Source organism: Podarcis melisellensis (assembly GCF_964234715.1).
Source record: "Podarcis melisellensis genome assembly, chromosome: 14".
Classification (NCBI taxonomy): domain Eukaryota; kingdom Metazoa; phylum Chordata; class Lepidosauria; order Squamata; family Lacertidae; genus Podarcis; species Podarcis melisellensis.
In genome coordinates, this window is record NC_138546.1 from 50,364,276 (window position 1) to 50,379,268 (window position 14,993).

The following is a 14,993-nucleotide window of genomic DNA, read 5'->3' on the forward strand; positions in this document are numbered from 1 at the left end:
CATTTAATTAACTGAAATGTCAGATGTGTGCGCGCGCACATGTGTGTGTGTGTGTGTGCGCGCGTGTGTCCCACACTTTTGGCTTTTTATTTGAAATGACAGTTTGAGTTGCCTACATCATTTATCAAAGAATAAGAAATCAATGATTCCTTCTATATACCAATAGGTAATGGTAAGATTTTTCTGAAGACTAGCACACTCTAAAAGGACCTATAATGATTGGCAAAAGATTAATCAAATTTGCTTTTCAGTGCAAGTTCAATAGGAGCTGATTTGTACATCACACAGGAAGAGGCGGGAGAATTCTGGATATTTTTCCTGCAGATTATTGTGCAAGATTGCAGTGAACTGATGAACTGAAGCATGGAGACCATAAGAACTTTGGAGGAGCTCTGCTGGCTCAGGCCAAAGCCTGTCTCTAGACCAGTGACCTCTTTCCCCTTCAGATGCCCCTGAGAGCCCCCAAGCAGGACATGAGGAAGATGGGGAACTTGCCAGTCTAGGAACAGAACAGAGCCTGGACTGGGCCAAAGAGCTCAGGGATGAGGAACCTGTGACCCTCCAGATATTGTTGGGCTCCAGCTTCCACCAGCCCTGGTTCAGTTCTGGGCAGCAGAAGTGGACTGGCACATCCGTTTCAAGGCAGTGGGGCACTGTTCTTCTAATGTTTTCTTCTTCTTTATAAAATATGAAGGAACATGCACCATTTTAAAATAGTTGGGGGCCCATGTTGATAGTTTTGGCTTATCGGTTGCTCCTAGGAAACCATGATGGACCATGCACTGCGCACCATCTCCTACATTGCCGATATAGGTAACATCGTCGTTTTGATGGCCAGGCGCCGGATGCCCCGATCAGCTTCGCAGGACTGTATTGAGACGACCCCCGGCGCACAGGAAGGAAAGAAGCAGTACAAGATGATCTGCCACGTCTTCGAATCAGAGGATGTAAGTGAACGGCATTGGAAAAATGCATTATTTAGAGGTTGTGCATGACTGAAGCTTTTGCTTGGTTAAGCCTTTCAGAGATGTTCAGGGCCAACGTGTTTGCTGCCTTTCCATTCCCAAGAAGTTTCCTCTTTATTCCGCTTGGAATTCCCCGCTCAGAATGCACATCCGTGCGTTATTGCCCTTCTCCTGGAGTGCTTGAACGTTTAATAATTTACCTTACTTTTAAAAGGTCTTTTAAAGCAGACATGACCTAAAATGACAGCATAACATGGACTCATAGCTCAGTGTTATCTACTTTGACTGGCAGCTGCTCTTCAGGGTCTTGGGCAGAGAAAGATCTTCCCCACCATCTTCAACTTTTATTTGGAGATGACATGGAGCGAAGTTACTCTCTCCTACATGCAAAGCTATAATACCTGAACCATGGTCCTTCTCCCACCTTGGGATGGTGACACGGGGGTCATCCAGATGTTCCTGGACTACAGCTCCCATCATCTCTGATCATGAGCCATGACGGCTGGGGCTGATGGGAACTGGAGTCGAGCTACATCTGGAGGGCCACAGGTCCCCACCCTTGCCCCACCCTTAAAGGACATCCCTTTCTTGCTGTCATTCTGATGCAGACCATAGCTAGACCTTTGCAGCAAGGAGAACCGAAGGGCTGGCAAATCATTGCAGAGCAGTCAGAGCATAAATATAGGTCATCTAACACAACTGCCATGATTTAATTACATTACTCCTTAGTGAGCAATTGAATAGAATCTAGCTTAAATACCTTTCCTTACAGCCCTAGTGTAATGACTGGCAGTGGAATATGTATGTGACATGTGCCTGACTCTAGTTTAGTGTGTGCTAGATCATAGGCTTCCATGCTGTGGTCTGTGGATCATCAGTGGTCATGGAATACTAGAATTGTCCAACCCCCTGCAGTGCAAGTCCATTAGCTTCTTCCAGGTGGCCCACAGTGGTGACTGCAGAGTGGCATAGTTACATGTGTAGGATGAATGATGGGCACGGAGGCTGTTTCATTGTCCTTAGAACCTGGTGGTCCTCCCAGAAGGAGTACAGCACAGCCAAGGAATAAAGCCAAGGCTGGCAGCAAGATGGGGTATATAATTTTAAATATTTTAAATAAAATACTTCAATGTCTAGCAATTGTACATCAAAATTGCTGAACAACAGGCAGAAAAATTATTCCACTTTTTCTTTTTTGCAGGCTCAGCTGATTGCCCAGTCAATTGGCCAGGCCTTCAGTGTGGCATACCAGGAGTTCCTCAGAGCTAATGGCATCAACCCTGAGGATTTGAGTCAGAAGGAATACAGTGACATCATCAACACCCAGGAGATGTACAACGACGATCTGATCCATTTTTCCAACTCGGAAAACTGCAAGGAGGTTAATTTGCCCTGTTCTTAAAGCAAAATCATATGTTTTGTTGCTCCTTCTTCACTGTAGGATTAGGAATGTACATGCTGGGAACCCATGTGGAGTTTTAAGAACTCATTTGCAAACATATATTTTCATCGTATGCAAACAGTAACATAAAATTAAATTCACTGAGCTGGGTTTTGAATTTTGCTGTTGTTATATATGGTTCATTGGGTTTGGACTTTTTCCAAGGAGCCCCTTTACCCGTTCAGCCCCCCCCCAGCTTTCCCACACCTCCACTATTCACTTGTAAGCACATAATATGCCCCTGCTGGATCAGGCCAATGGCCCCTCTAGTCCTGCATCCTGTACTCACAGTGGCCAACCAGATGCCCCCATGAATTTGTCCAGTCCTCTTTGAAAGCCAGCCAAGTTGGTGTCTATCACTGCCTCCTGTGGGAGCGAGTTCCATAGTTTAACTACACCCGGTGTGAAGAAGTGCTTTCTTTTGTGTGTCCGGAATCTTCCAACATCCCATGATGAACACACACATGGATGTGCATGGATAACAAACAACCTCATGGAGAAGGAAGGGGTGATGAATGAAGGGAAATAAATGAGACCAAACTATTTATGGAGTCAATTTATGTTGTTGTTGTTTAGTCGTTTAGTCGTGTCTGACGCTTTGTGACCCCCTGGACCAGAGCACGCCAGGCACTTCTGTCTTCCACTGCCTCCCGCAGTTTGGTCAAACTCATATTTGTAGCTTCGAGAACACTGTCCAACCATCTTGTCCTCTGTCGTCCCCTTCTCCTTGTGCCCTCCATCTTTCCCAACATCAGGGTCTTTTCCAGGGTGTCTTCTCTTCTCCTGAGGTGGCCAAAGTATTGGAGTCTCAGCTTCACGATCTGTCCTTCCAGTGAACACTCAGGGCTGATTTCCTTAAGAATGGATAGGTTTGTTCTTCTTGCAGTCCATGGGACTCTCAAGAGTCTCCTCCAGCACCATAATTCAAAAGCATCAATTCTTCGGCGATCAGCCTTCTTTATGGTCCAGCTCTCACTTCCATACATCGCTACTGGGAAAACCATCGCTTTAACTATACGGACCTTTGTTGGCAAGGTCTCTGCTTTTTAAGATGCTGACTAGGTTTGTCATTGCTTTTCTCCCAAGGAGCAGGTGTCTTTTAATTTTGTGGCTGCTGTCACCATCTGCAGTGATCATGGAGCCCAAGAAAGTAAAATCTCTCACTGCCTCCATTTCTTCCCCTTCTATTTGCCAGGAGGTGATGGGACCAGTGGCCATGATTTTTCGTTTTTTTTATGTTGAGCTTCAAACCATATTTTGCGCTCTCCTCTTTCGCCCTCATTAAAAGGTTCTTTAATTCCTCCTCACTTTCTGCCATCAATGTTGTGTCATCTGCATATCTGAGGTTGTTGATATTTCTTCCGGCAATCTTAATTCCGGCTTGGGATTCATCCAGCCCAGCCTTTCGCATTATGAATTCTGCATGTAAGTTAAATAAGCAGGGAGACAATATACAGCCTCGTCGTACTCCTTTCCCGATTTTGAACCAATCAGTTGTTCCATACCCAGTTCTAACTGTAGCTTCTTGTCCCACATAGTCAATTTATATACTGCTTAATTACAGGTGACCTAAAGCTAGATGTGATGTTTGTCATATAGTTTGCCCTTTGATAGTAGTTGTTTGTTTACCAATAGTCAATGTGGGGGGAGGAGCCAGATCAGGGCCAGGGGATGGGAGCTTAACCCTTCACCCTTATCATTGTCCAGATTGCAATTGCCACCACCCTGCAGCTTTTTAAAAAATATGTTTAGTATTTTCCAAAATAGCAAATATAAAACTGAACATTGCAAGGCAAAATAAAGTCCAATCATGCACCACAAAAATCATTTCCCCCCATTCAGTGTGAGGTGGTGGGACTCCTTCATGAGGCCGAAGAAAAGGCATTTGATATTGTTGTGTGTCCACAGCCCTGAGCAGTGAGAGACTCCAGGGGTTCCAGTGCTTACCTAGGATTTTGTTTCCTTAACATGAAGGTCAGCTGGGACGGTGGTGTCTTTAGGATATATAGTTTTATTTACACATATATGCAACCTGAGCCATAAGATGGAGGGGCTCCAACAGATCTTGCCTCCCTGTTAGGTGCCTGGGAGGGGACAAAATAATAGCTGTGGATTCAGCACAGATGATGATGATGATGATGATGATTAATTATTATTTCTACCCCGCCCATCTGGCTGGGTTTCCTGAGACAAGAGAATCAAGCGTCTCTCTGGCTTTCAGCTCAGCCAAAGTCCCTCTCACACAGTTGTAACTAGCTCTCTCATTTTTGGGTAAATATTTTTTTATTAATTTTCAATTACTAAAATCCAATATAAACCACATTTTATCAATTTCGAATTACAATTCAAATTCAAATACATATCAACTATAAAGCCAATTATACATTTTGTGTGGCCTCCCGCGTGCTAGATTTCAAGTTGAGATGATTTTATTTCATCCTGCTTCCAAAGTCTTAATTAATCCAATTACATTCAGTCTTGATCTTAATCCCTTATCAGCAGCTACAAAGTTTTGACTTCCATTCGTATTGGTGGGGAGCTTGCAAGGACAATTGCCCTCAAATCATCCTTGTTTATCCTTTGCTAACGGTCTCCGCTATTGTGGGAGTGGCATCTATTAAGGCAGACCAGAACTGGAAGCCCACAGTTGTAACTAGCTCAATCTTTGGCTGGGACTGATGGAAATAGATGCCATCTGGAAGATGCCAAATTGGGGAAGGCTAAACTAGTCTATTGCTTTTGGTGTCTCCCCTAATCCCCATGGCTTTGTTGAATAGCTCCTCTCCCTCTGCTCCACTTCACACTTGTAAATCTCAGTAAAGTATCAACACCTTGTATACATGAACACAGGAAACTGCCTTATATGAAATCCTGTCCACTGAATTGTGTCCACACTGTCTGGCAGCATCTCCTCAGGGCTTTAAAGGGGGGACACCTCCAGGACCTTCAGATGCCCTCCCACTGAGCTTTCCCTTCATGTCTCCCCCTTTTTCCTGAACAAAGCACATCTTTCTCATAGAATTCCAAGCCCATGCCCATCCTTATTGCTGTAGGATTATTTATTTATTTTTGCATCTTTTGCTAAGTGTTATACATTTAAAGTCAGTAATGGGCCTCCCGCTGTGGGGTAATCAGCACTGCACAGAGTGGGCCTGTTGCCTGCTGTGGCTTTACATAGAGGATGCATTGCTCATGTCCTGTGTCTTGCATCTTTAAAAAGAGACATAGTGAGGCTGACTGGATGTTTCCAAAATGGCTTTGCAAATTCTTACACTGCAGGTCCAGCTGCCTAAGTACATATTCCCCATATTTGGCATGTTGTCTTTAAGGGACTTTTCCTGCTATTCATTCCAATGTCCACTGCTTTTTTGGGGGGGGGGAGAAAGTGGGAGGGCTTTTGGATCCCATCAGAACATTGCATCTTTCCCCCCTAAGCTGGGCAAACACTTCCTTGCAGAATTCTGCAACCCTAGAATTCCCACAAACATTCTCCCTCCAATTTGTTTTATTTTGCAGTTGCAGATAGCCAAACACAAGGGTGAGATTCTCGGTGTGGTCATCGTGGAGTCTGGCTGGGGATCCATTTTACCCACAGTGATCCTGGCCAACATGATGAATGGGGCCCCCGCTGCTCGTTCAGGGAAACTCAGCATCGGGGACCAGATTATGTCCATTAACGGGACCAGTCTCGTGGGGCTTCCCCTGGCAACATGTCAAGGAATCATAAAGGTACTGTATGTAATGTCTCACTCTGAATGTGACTGGCCTGCATGAAGGACTCTATGACTTGAAAACAGAAACTCTGTATGTACTTTTGTTACCCAAGAAAAATCTTTTAATAAAAACATTTTAAAGGAAGGAAGGAAGGAAGGAAGGAAGGAAGGAAGGAAGGAAGGAAGGAAGGAAGGAAGGAAGGAAGGAAGGAAGGAACTGTTTGGGATGAGAGGGGAGGGGTCTGTCCTGTGGATTGTGGAATCCCACTTCCTAGAAATTCTACAGTTACAAATTTTGATGTGGGTCTTACTGACAGCAAAGGGAGAAAGTGGGAGGATGAGATTGTCACCAGTTTATAAAATCCAAGGTAGTCGTCTCAAGAGCCACGAGGCCTCTCTGTCTTGCTGAAGTCAAGCGGGTCTCTCTCTGGTTAGTGCCTGGCTTGGAGGCTGCCTGGGAATCAGATGCCTGCCACATTGGGTCCCATGAGGGGAGAAGGGCAGGATAGAAATGTAAGGGGAATTTTTAAAATCATGATGAGGATTGATGATGATAAAAGCATGTCCTTAGTTGTTGCCTCGTCTGCCTATTTGGTAGATTGTGGAGGAATTGAAGCATTGGGGAACGCTTGCAAGCCCAAGGGCCACATTCCTTTGAAGGCAGGCTTCTGGGGGCCATATGCCAGTGGTGGCCATCCAGAGGGGCATTCCATCCATTCCAGCCGTTCCACCCATACCCCCCTTTCTTACACACCCCTACTTCTCCTTGCATTCAGGCAACCAAGACACCCACTGTTCAAGTTCAAGGATTCAAGTTCAAGTATACATTTGCACCAGGCAAAAGCATTTAAGGAGGGTGCAGAACAAGATTGTTTTTTTGGGGGGGTGGCCTGAGGATAGTTCCAAAGGCCAGGGAGAGGGACCTGGAGTGCAGAGTCAATTCCTGGACCTGCGCCTCCTGTCCCCACTGCATTAGATCAATAAGATGAAACACATCACTTCCCATGCAGGAGTCCTTTGGGTGCCCCAAAATGGGATAAGACAGAAACACCATTAGACACAACCAACTATGAAGTGGCGGCCACTGGAAACTGCTTTCCTTTGTTTTTGATAAAGAACTTGCTAAGCTTGAGGACATTTTTCAGGGTCTTAAGAACCAGACGCAAGTGAAGTTGAACATTGTCAGCTGCCCTCCGGTCACCACTGTCCTTATAAAGCGACCAGACTTGAAATACCAGTTGGGCTTCAGTGTACAGAATGGAATTGTAAGTTCACTTTTCCTTGTAGTGTTGGTATGGTGGTTGGATTTGAAAACTATTGTCTTTGCTCAAAAAGAGTCAGATGGATAAGGATAATGGTTCTTATTTGCTGTTTTAAAAAATTATTACTGAGATTTTTCAAATAAACAAAAATTACATAATTACAAAACGCATAAGAAATAACTTAACTATGAGCTTAGTCCTTGTGCTACTTGTGGATGCGCAGAAAAAAGAGAAAATCCAAATAATTATTTAGAAAATACTCAAAGAGCGATATGGAAATCCAAGAAAGATAATTAGTAGTAGATTTTAATCTACAGACCAAAACTGTTTAGGTATAATCCCTGCCCATAATGATGCTCTGGAGGAAGAACTGCTCCCTGCTGTCTCAAAACAAATTCAACCAACAGAGACCAAGTAACTGAGATTTAACTCCTCTAGGTTCTGTAGCTTTTTCTGCAACTGCTAACAGCCTTACCTTATTCCACCATCCCTTTAAGGTGAATTGGAAATGAAAATTTAAATTACTGGGCTACTTTGAGAATGCAATATTTAGCTGAGGAAAAAAGGCGAGTGAATTTTGCACATGGTGGAGAAAGTTGACAGATACATTTCTCCCACTGGCATAATGCACTCACCCAGGGCACTCCCATGGAGCTGAGTGTCAAAAAATTCAGGAAAGGCAAAAGTGCTTCTTCACACAGTGCATAGCTAAACTACAAAATTCATGCCTTTAGGATGTGATGATGGCCATTAGTTTGGGTGGCTTGAAAAGGGTTAGAGAAATTTAGGAAGGATAAGGTTATCAGGGGCAACTAGTCATGATGGCTGTATATTACCTATAGAGTCATCATACCTCTGAATAGCAGTTGCTTGGGGCAGCAGTCAAGAGTGAGGACTGTTGCTTTAATGCCATCCTTGTGGGCTTCTCAAAAGAGACACCTGGCTGGCTTCTGTGGAGCTGGGAGAGCTCAGTTGGTAGAGCCTGAGGCCCTTAATCTCAGGTTCATGGGTTCACGTCCCACGTTGGGCTAAAGATTCCTGCCATGCAGGGGCTGGACTAGATCACTCATGTGGTCCCTTCCAACTCTACAGTTCTATGATTCTAGAACTAGATGGGTCTTGGTTTGATCAAGCAGACAGACCCTTCTTTGGTTATTACAATGACTTCTGCAAATAGCTGATTACTAGCCATGATATAGCCAAGTTCAGTCTCCTTGTTGAAAACCTGCTAAGGAGCAGCAGTGAGTGAGGACTCTTGCTTCACAGCCTGTCTTGAGGTCATCCGGCAGACAGCTGGCTGCCGTGGGAACAAGAGGCCCTTTCCATATTAGCCAGCAGTCCTGCTTGTAGATTCTTTAGAGGAGCCCTGATCTGAAAGAAGTTCATGCCAGCTATTCTATTTGGAAGTCACCTAGTTGCAGCAGCAGGTTGCTTTCTGAATAGGTTTCCCATAAGGCAGTACCACTTTAACTGGGGTTTGGTACCATCTAGTGGCTGTTAGGCATATTCACAATTGGCCTCAATGCCACCCTGTTCAGTGAATGTCTAATGCAGGGCATAGCGAGCCCTTCTGAAGGCAAAAGAGAAGGATCCACTTTGCCCTGAGGAGTAGGAGGATTTATAAAGGGTGAACCTGGAGTATTAGAACGTCATCTGACTGAAATTCTTTTCATATAACTATTTCAACGCATTCTATGTAGGGCTGCTTCTGAAAACAGATCAGAAACTTCAGGTGGCTCAGAAGTCAGTGACCAGGCTGCTCACTGGGACAAGACGGCTTGAGTGTATTACACTGATCCTGGTCCAACTGCACTGGCTACCAATTAGTTTCCAGGCCCAATTCAAAGTGCTGGTTTTGACCTATAAAGCCCTAAATGGCTCAGGACCACAATACCTCAAGGACTGCCTCTCCCCATAGGAACTGAGCCAGACCCTGCAATCATCACCTGAGGCCTTTCTTTGTGTGCCTCCTCCATGAGACGTCCAGAGGGTGGTAACATGAGAATGGGCCTTTTCTGCAGTGGCTCCCTGTTTGAGGGATGCTCTCTCCAGGGAGGATCGCCAGGTGCCTTGTATTACATATCTTTAGGCACCAGGCAAAAACTCTCCTCTATAACCAGGCCTTTGGCCTTTAACCATCTTTGGCCTTTTAGAAGTGAGCAAGATGTTATTAATGTATTTCTTTTTCCTCTTGGCTTTAATAAATCTATGTGAGGGGGTTTCTCTGTTAGTTTGTAAGTTGCTTTGGTTGAACAAATTTTAGCAACAGCAGCAACAACAGCAGCAATATGAAAAGGAATGCCTGTGTTGCAATTCTCATACTGAGATTTGTGATATTTCTGTCTTTTGCATTGTGTGATCTCATTCCATACTTTCTACCTTCCTGGTTTTTGTTTTTCACATCTTGCATTTTGCTTCTGATGTTGTTGTTAAACATTACTGCTGCCTCAATTTTACCTTGGCAAGGACTTTGTTTTGCATAGAGTCTAATGTGACGGTGGGGATCCCATGGCACTTCCCCCTCTCTGACCATTGGCCCTGCTGGCTGGATTCCAATAACAACGTCAACAGGGCCACAGGTTTCCTATCTCTGATCTGATATATTCAAATAATGATAATTGCATGTATGCATGTTGAATTTCAAAAGGGGAGCCAACCTGTGAGCATCTATTTACTGAAGGTAAAGGTGTGAATTTACCTAGCTGGATTTTATGTTTTAATGCTGTGACTCAGAGTCCTGCCATATAGGCTGTGCCCTTGGATCTGCTCTGGGCTGCATCCCTGTGTAAGAGGGGCCAGCCCTCAGGCCCTCACCCAATAGAAGGCCTTAGCCCTCACTTTTGGCAAGTTTGCATAAAGCTGACATGGAGCTGCCTTCCCCAAGCTGACGTCCTCCAGATGGTTTGCACCACAGCTCCAATCAGACCCAGCCAACCCAGCCTTAGAGCAACGGAAACCTTTCTCAACCTTGGCTCCCCAGATGGACCACAACTCCTCTTATCCCTGACTGCTGGCCCTTCTCACGAGGGATAATAGGCTGAGAAAGGCTGATCTAGACAGTTAAGAACCCACAAGGTTCTTAAGAAAAAGGGAAGACTGGGTCAGTGGTGTAGTGGGCATTGCCAGAACCTGGGGCAAGGCAAGCATTGCAGCTCCTCTTTTGGACATTGTGCAGGAGGCAACAGATATATTTCCCTGCACCCCTGCGGCAGCTCCTCCTCCTCCTCACAGAGGTTGCCTGCTGGTTTCTGTGTTCCCTCTCTCATCACAGTGAGCTCCCACAGCTTCTCTGTGTTGCCATTGCAGGGTGTGTGTCTTGTCCAAGGACACATGCCGGGAGGGAGGCCCCAGGGAAGGACCAGCATGGGCCAGGAAAAGTCTGGGCTCCAGCCAGCAGGAGTTCTGCCCAGGGGCGGGCATCCCGTCACCGGCCACTGCAGCTCTGAAGGCCTGGCTAGCCTCCCCATGGCTCCGGAAGGCGGCAGCCGGGAGCTCAGCCATGCAGCCTCTGCAAGAGAGCCTGTCATGGGGCCCTGGGTTGCGCCCCCTCAGAATTCTGCTCCTGGGGCCACAGCCCCCTCACCCTATGCCATTTGATTGGGCATATATTAGCATATGACATTCGCATGGAGCAAAAGTTACCTTTAGTGAAATGAAGTGTTGCTTTGATTGGAAGGTATTCAGACCAAGTATGAAGTAAGAAAGCTGATGCTTATGAAGGGAAGCACATTATTGATGGAGAAAAAGAGTTCTATAGCTCTAGGTAACTAACTAGTTGGAGAAATAATGAAGCCATGCATGCGCCTGTTCTCAAAAGATGCAGCCGAGGTGCCCTTGCACCACGAGGTCCAGAGGAGTGTGCAAACGGTAAGAACTTAAGAAGAGCCAGCTGCTGGATCAGGCCAGTGGCCCATCTAGTTCCGCATCCTGGATGCTGGATTCATTCCCATCTTAAACTGGACCTGATGAAACCCTCACCCTGTGAACTTAATGCTGTCATTGTGTACACATTTGACCCAGAGATGACAAGTTGTTTGGGATCTCTTTGGAAATTTTCAACAGATAGCCCAGCAGCTGAGGGATTGAGATGGGGGTGGGGTGGGGAGAGATCTCACCACAAGAGCTTGGGGCATTTCCTGCCAGCCAGCCAGCTGTGTTCATCTTAGGTTCGTGAAGCACAGCTGGATCCCCCTTCCTCGGGCTTGAATTGATGAGTTGGCTTCTTGGCATCTCCAGCTGCTGCTTTCGGTCTGTTACCACTAACTGACCTGAAAGTAATTCAGGGCTGTTGATGCCCAGCCTAAAGAACAGGGAGCCATTTCAAAAGTTTTCTGCATGTCACCCCCACCTATCAACTGTGTTGTGCTATGTTGCAAACCTTCCTTGCTAAATAAACCGAGGAGTCAGAAAGAGATTCCAGGCCCCAACTTGGAGGGAGGGAGAGATACAGTATTTAGCCTGAAAAGCAAACCTAGCCTTGGAAATTAATCCCTCACGGTGGTCTAGAATCTGATCCTCTGGTTCCCAAACTTTTTCAGGAAATCCACCTCCTTGGTTCCATAAACTGTGCTTCCCATCCTACCCTACAAAAAGGTGTTATTGAGAATAGCAGTCTGCATGAAGGGAGATACTAACACAATAAAATTCAAAGCAGTAACAATTAATTGCATATTTATTCAAACAATTCAACAAAAGGAAAAAAGAGCATTGACAGGTATAAGGCTAGGAGACCATTTCCCCCTTAACCTGGGCCAAAACTGAAATAAAATGTTTAGAGCAGTAGTTCGCAAAGTGTGTGTGTGTGTGGGGGGACAGTAGGATTCCCTAGTGGGTTGCTAAGAGGCAAGGAGGTGGCAGTGGGGGGGGGCCACTGGAGGTGTAAATAACAATAAACTTTTGAAAATCTGGTAACACTGGATCACGTTCCATTTCCCACCTCCTTCCCAAAGCCCGGCTTAAGCCGGCCCCTCCAGGGGAAGAGGCTATGATGGCCATTGGCCATGGTGACTATGCTCTGCCTCCGAACACCAGTAGCTGCAAGCCACTAGAGGGCTCACTATGTTTGGGTCCTGCTTGCAGGTTTCCCATCTGGGTGGCCAGTGAGAGAGCAGGATGCTCGACTAGATGCACCATTGGCCTGATCCATCAGGGCTCATCTTGTGCATTTACATCTGGGCCCAAGGGCAAAAGCTCATGACCTTCCTCCTAGTTCTGCAGGACACCTGGCACAACCTTAAAAAAAAGAATGTGAATCTCTCTCCCTCTTTCTCTCTCCAGATCTGCAGTCTGATGCGAGGTGGGATAGCTGAGAGAGGTGGTGTCAGGGTTGGCCATCGCATCATTGAGATCAACGGTCAAAGTGTCGTTGCCACGGCTCATGAGAAGATTGTACAAGCTTTGTCTAACTCTGTGGGAGAGGTGAGGCTTCCAGAGCAGAATATTTTCCCCCATAATAAAGGACTATGACAGATTTAGTTTCTCCTTGTTGGAGGAAAGGGAAAGAAAAAGAATAATTTATGTTCCAGGAAACCAACAGTAGGCTGAATCCAAGATGGTGGCCTTGCCTGTTTTTCATCTGGTTTTCCAGAAAGATTGTGTGATAGTGTGTGTGTGTGTGTGTGTGTGTGTGTGCGCTTTAAAAAAGAAAACTCAGATACATTATTCAATTTCAGTGTTAGGGGAGAAAATTAATCAAGTATTGGAAATCAGTAGATTCATGAATGAAATGCACAATGATCATTTGTCTTCATACGTTGTGGTAGTTTGATGAATTGGCATTCAGATAGTTGACTGAAGAGAGCAGGCTTGTAAAACAGGCATGAGATGTGTAAACCTTTGTCAAGATCTAAAGAGAAATCGGAAAGTGGGAATTTCAATGTAGTGTGCTGGAAAGGAAGAATTTATTTAATCTGTTGTCCCTATCCACACTAATTTGAGTTGCCTTGGAAGCAAAATCCACCCCTTGTCCCATTTCTGTCTTGAACATCAAACGAATGCCCTTCTAATGCCTGCATACCATCCTTATGGGAGAATTGTAAGGATCTGCAGAAAGAAAGTATGTCAGGGAGAGGGCAGAGCTAGCAAGATTTCTGTGTGCAGGGTGTGGTTTCATTTCTTTTTGCATGCCAACACATTCAGACATTTCAGCCCCAGATTGATACAAGGCATATCAAAAAGGACTAGAACCCCAGAGAGGCAGCATTCTTACGAGGGAGGAGTCCTTCTCTAGAATTCTTTTTCTCTTGAGATTCTTATTGTTTACCACATTTAAATAGCTGCCCTGGGTGACTTACAACATAATGTTGGAAACACGATGTACAATACTTAGTTTAAAAAAGCAATTCTAGGGTCACTAAGCTCTAGCCCTGAACTAGTTCCAAAACTAATGTATTTTACCCTGTCTGGACAAGGACTGAAAAGTTAGTCAGACGCTGCATGTGTACTACAGCCCTTTCTTTCAAGTCACCCCCCAGATTGTAATTTCTGTGCTCATGATAGGTCTGTAGGAAGACTTTTTTCCATGTGCAAGGAGATTGTGCTGCCAAGGTATTTTCAAATATCTGTGCTCACCACTCCCCCCCCCCAGTCCATTCTGGGTTGGTATGACTGAGTTGGCATAGACAGGAGCCTCCCCAAATGTTTGAAATGCTCTCCAGTAGTCAGCGATAAGAACGGGACATATGTCTTTTCAGTTTTCCACGTCCAGTTTGAGGCATATTGCAGCCAGTTTCTGGGAGTCACACGTGGGGAGGCTGATGTTGCACTCAGATCCTGCCTGTTTATTTAGCTAGCAAGATTTATATGCACCTAATGAAAGTAATTATAATCTCTGAGCAGTCCACATCAAGTTTATGCACTTCCTAGGGCCTCTGGTGGACCACTCTGTGTACATGATACTGGGCCTTTGGCCTGATACTGCAGGACTTTTGTGCTTTTAAGAACTCCTTTTTTTTTTGACATCTTCTAATCTCGAACCTTGTAATCTAATAATTTATTATTTATATGCTGCCCATCTGACTGGGTTGCTCCAGCACAATTCATCACACCCTAAAAACTTCCCTGAACAGAGCTGCCTTCAGATGTCTTTTAAAAATCACATAGCTGTTTATCTGTTTGACATCTGGTGGGAGAGTGTTCCACAGGATGGGAGCGACTACTGAAAAGGCCTTCTGCCTGGTTCCATGTAACCTCACCTCTTGCAATGAGGGAACCACCAGAAGGACCTCCGACCTCCGTGTCCAGTCTGGATGATGGGAATGGAGATACTCCTTCAGGTATACTGGGCTGAAGCTGTTTAGGGAGGTTAGGAGGAGGACCCTGTGCTGTTTTGCAACCTGCTTTCGAAGTGCCACTGAGAAGACAGGCAGTGACACCTTCCTCCTATGCCCTCACTGCCCTTTACCTCACTTACCAACACACATAAAATCCTATTGGCAGTGGTGACCCATGTGATTTTGGTGATGACGTTACAAAAGCATGTAAACAAAATCACATGGTGCACTGCAGGGGGACCAACTATAGGCAAATGAAGGCAAGGACATGCCAGTGAAGAAGGATGGTGAGTTAGCCCCACCCACCCCTAATTTGTTTGGCTGTGTTGATGGGACTGCTT

General features: G+C 45.4%; 1 protein-coding gene across 4 annotated transcripts in view; it reads left to right on the plus strand.

Moving 5' to 3' along the window:
- Positions 1-14,993, plus strand: part of APBA2 (amyloid beta precursor protein binding family A member 2) — a 115,084-nt gene that overhangs the window by 98,291 nt on the left and 1,800 nt on the right. For all 4 annotated transcript variants that reach the window (XM_081887648.1, XM_081887647.1, XM_081887650.1 and 1 more), the window contains 5 exons: positions 762-947; positions 2,167-2,346; positions 5,923-6,135; positions 7,265-7,384; positions 12,659-12,799. In XM_081887648.1, the coding sequence (XP_081743774.1) occupies positions 762-947; positions 2,167-2,346; positions 5,923-6,135; positions 7,265-7,384; positions 12,659-12,799 (840 nt within the window). The remainder of the gene's footprint in view (positions 1-761; positions 948-2,166; positions 2,347-5,922; positions 6,136-7,264; positions 7,385-12,658; positions 12,800-14,993) is intronic.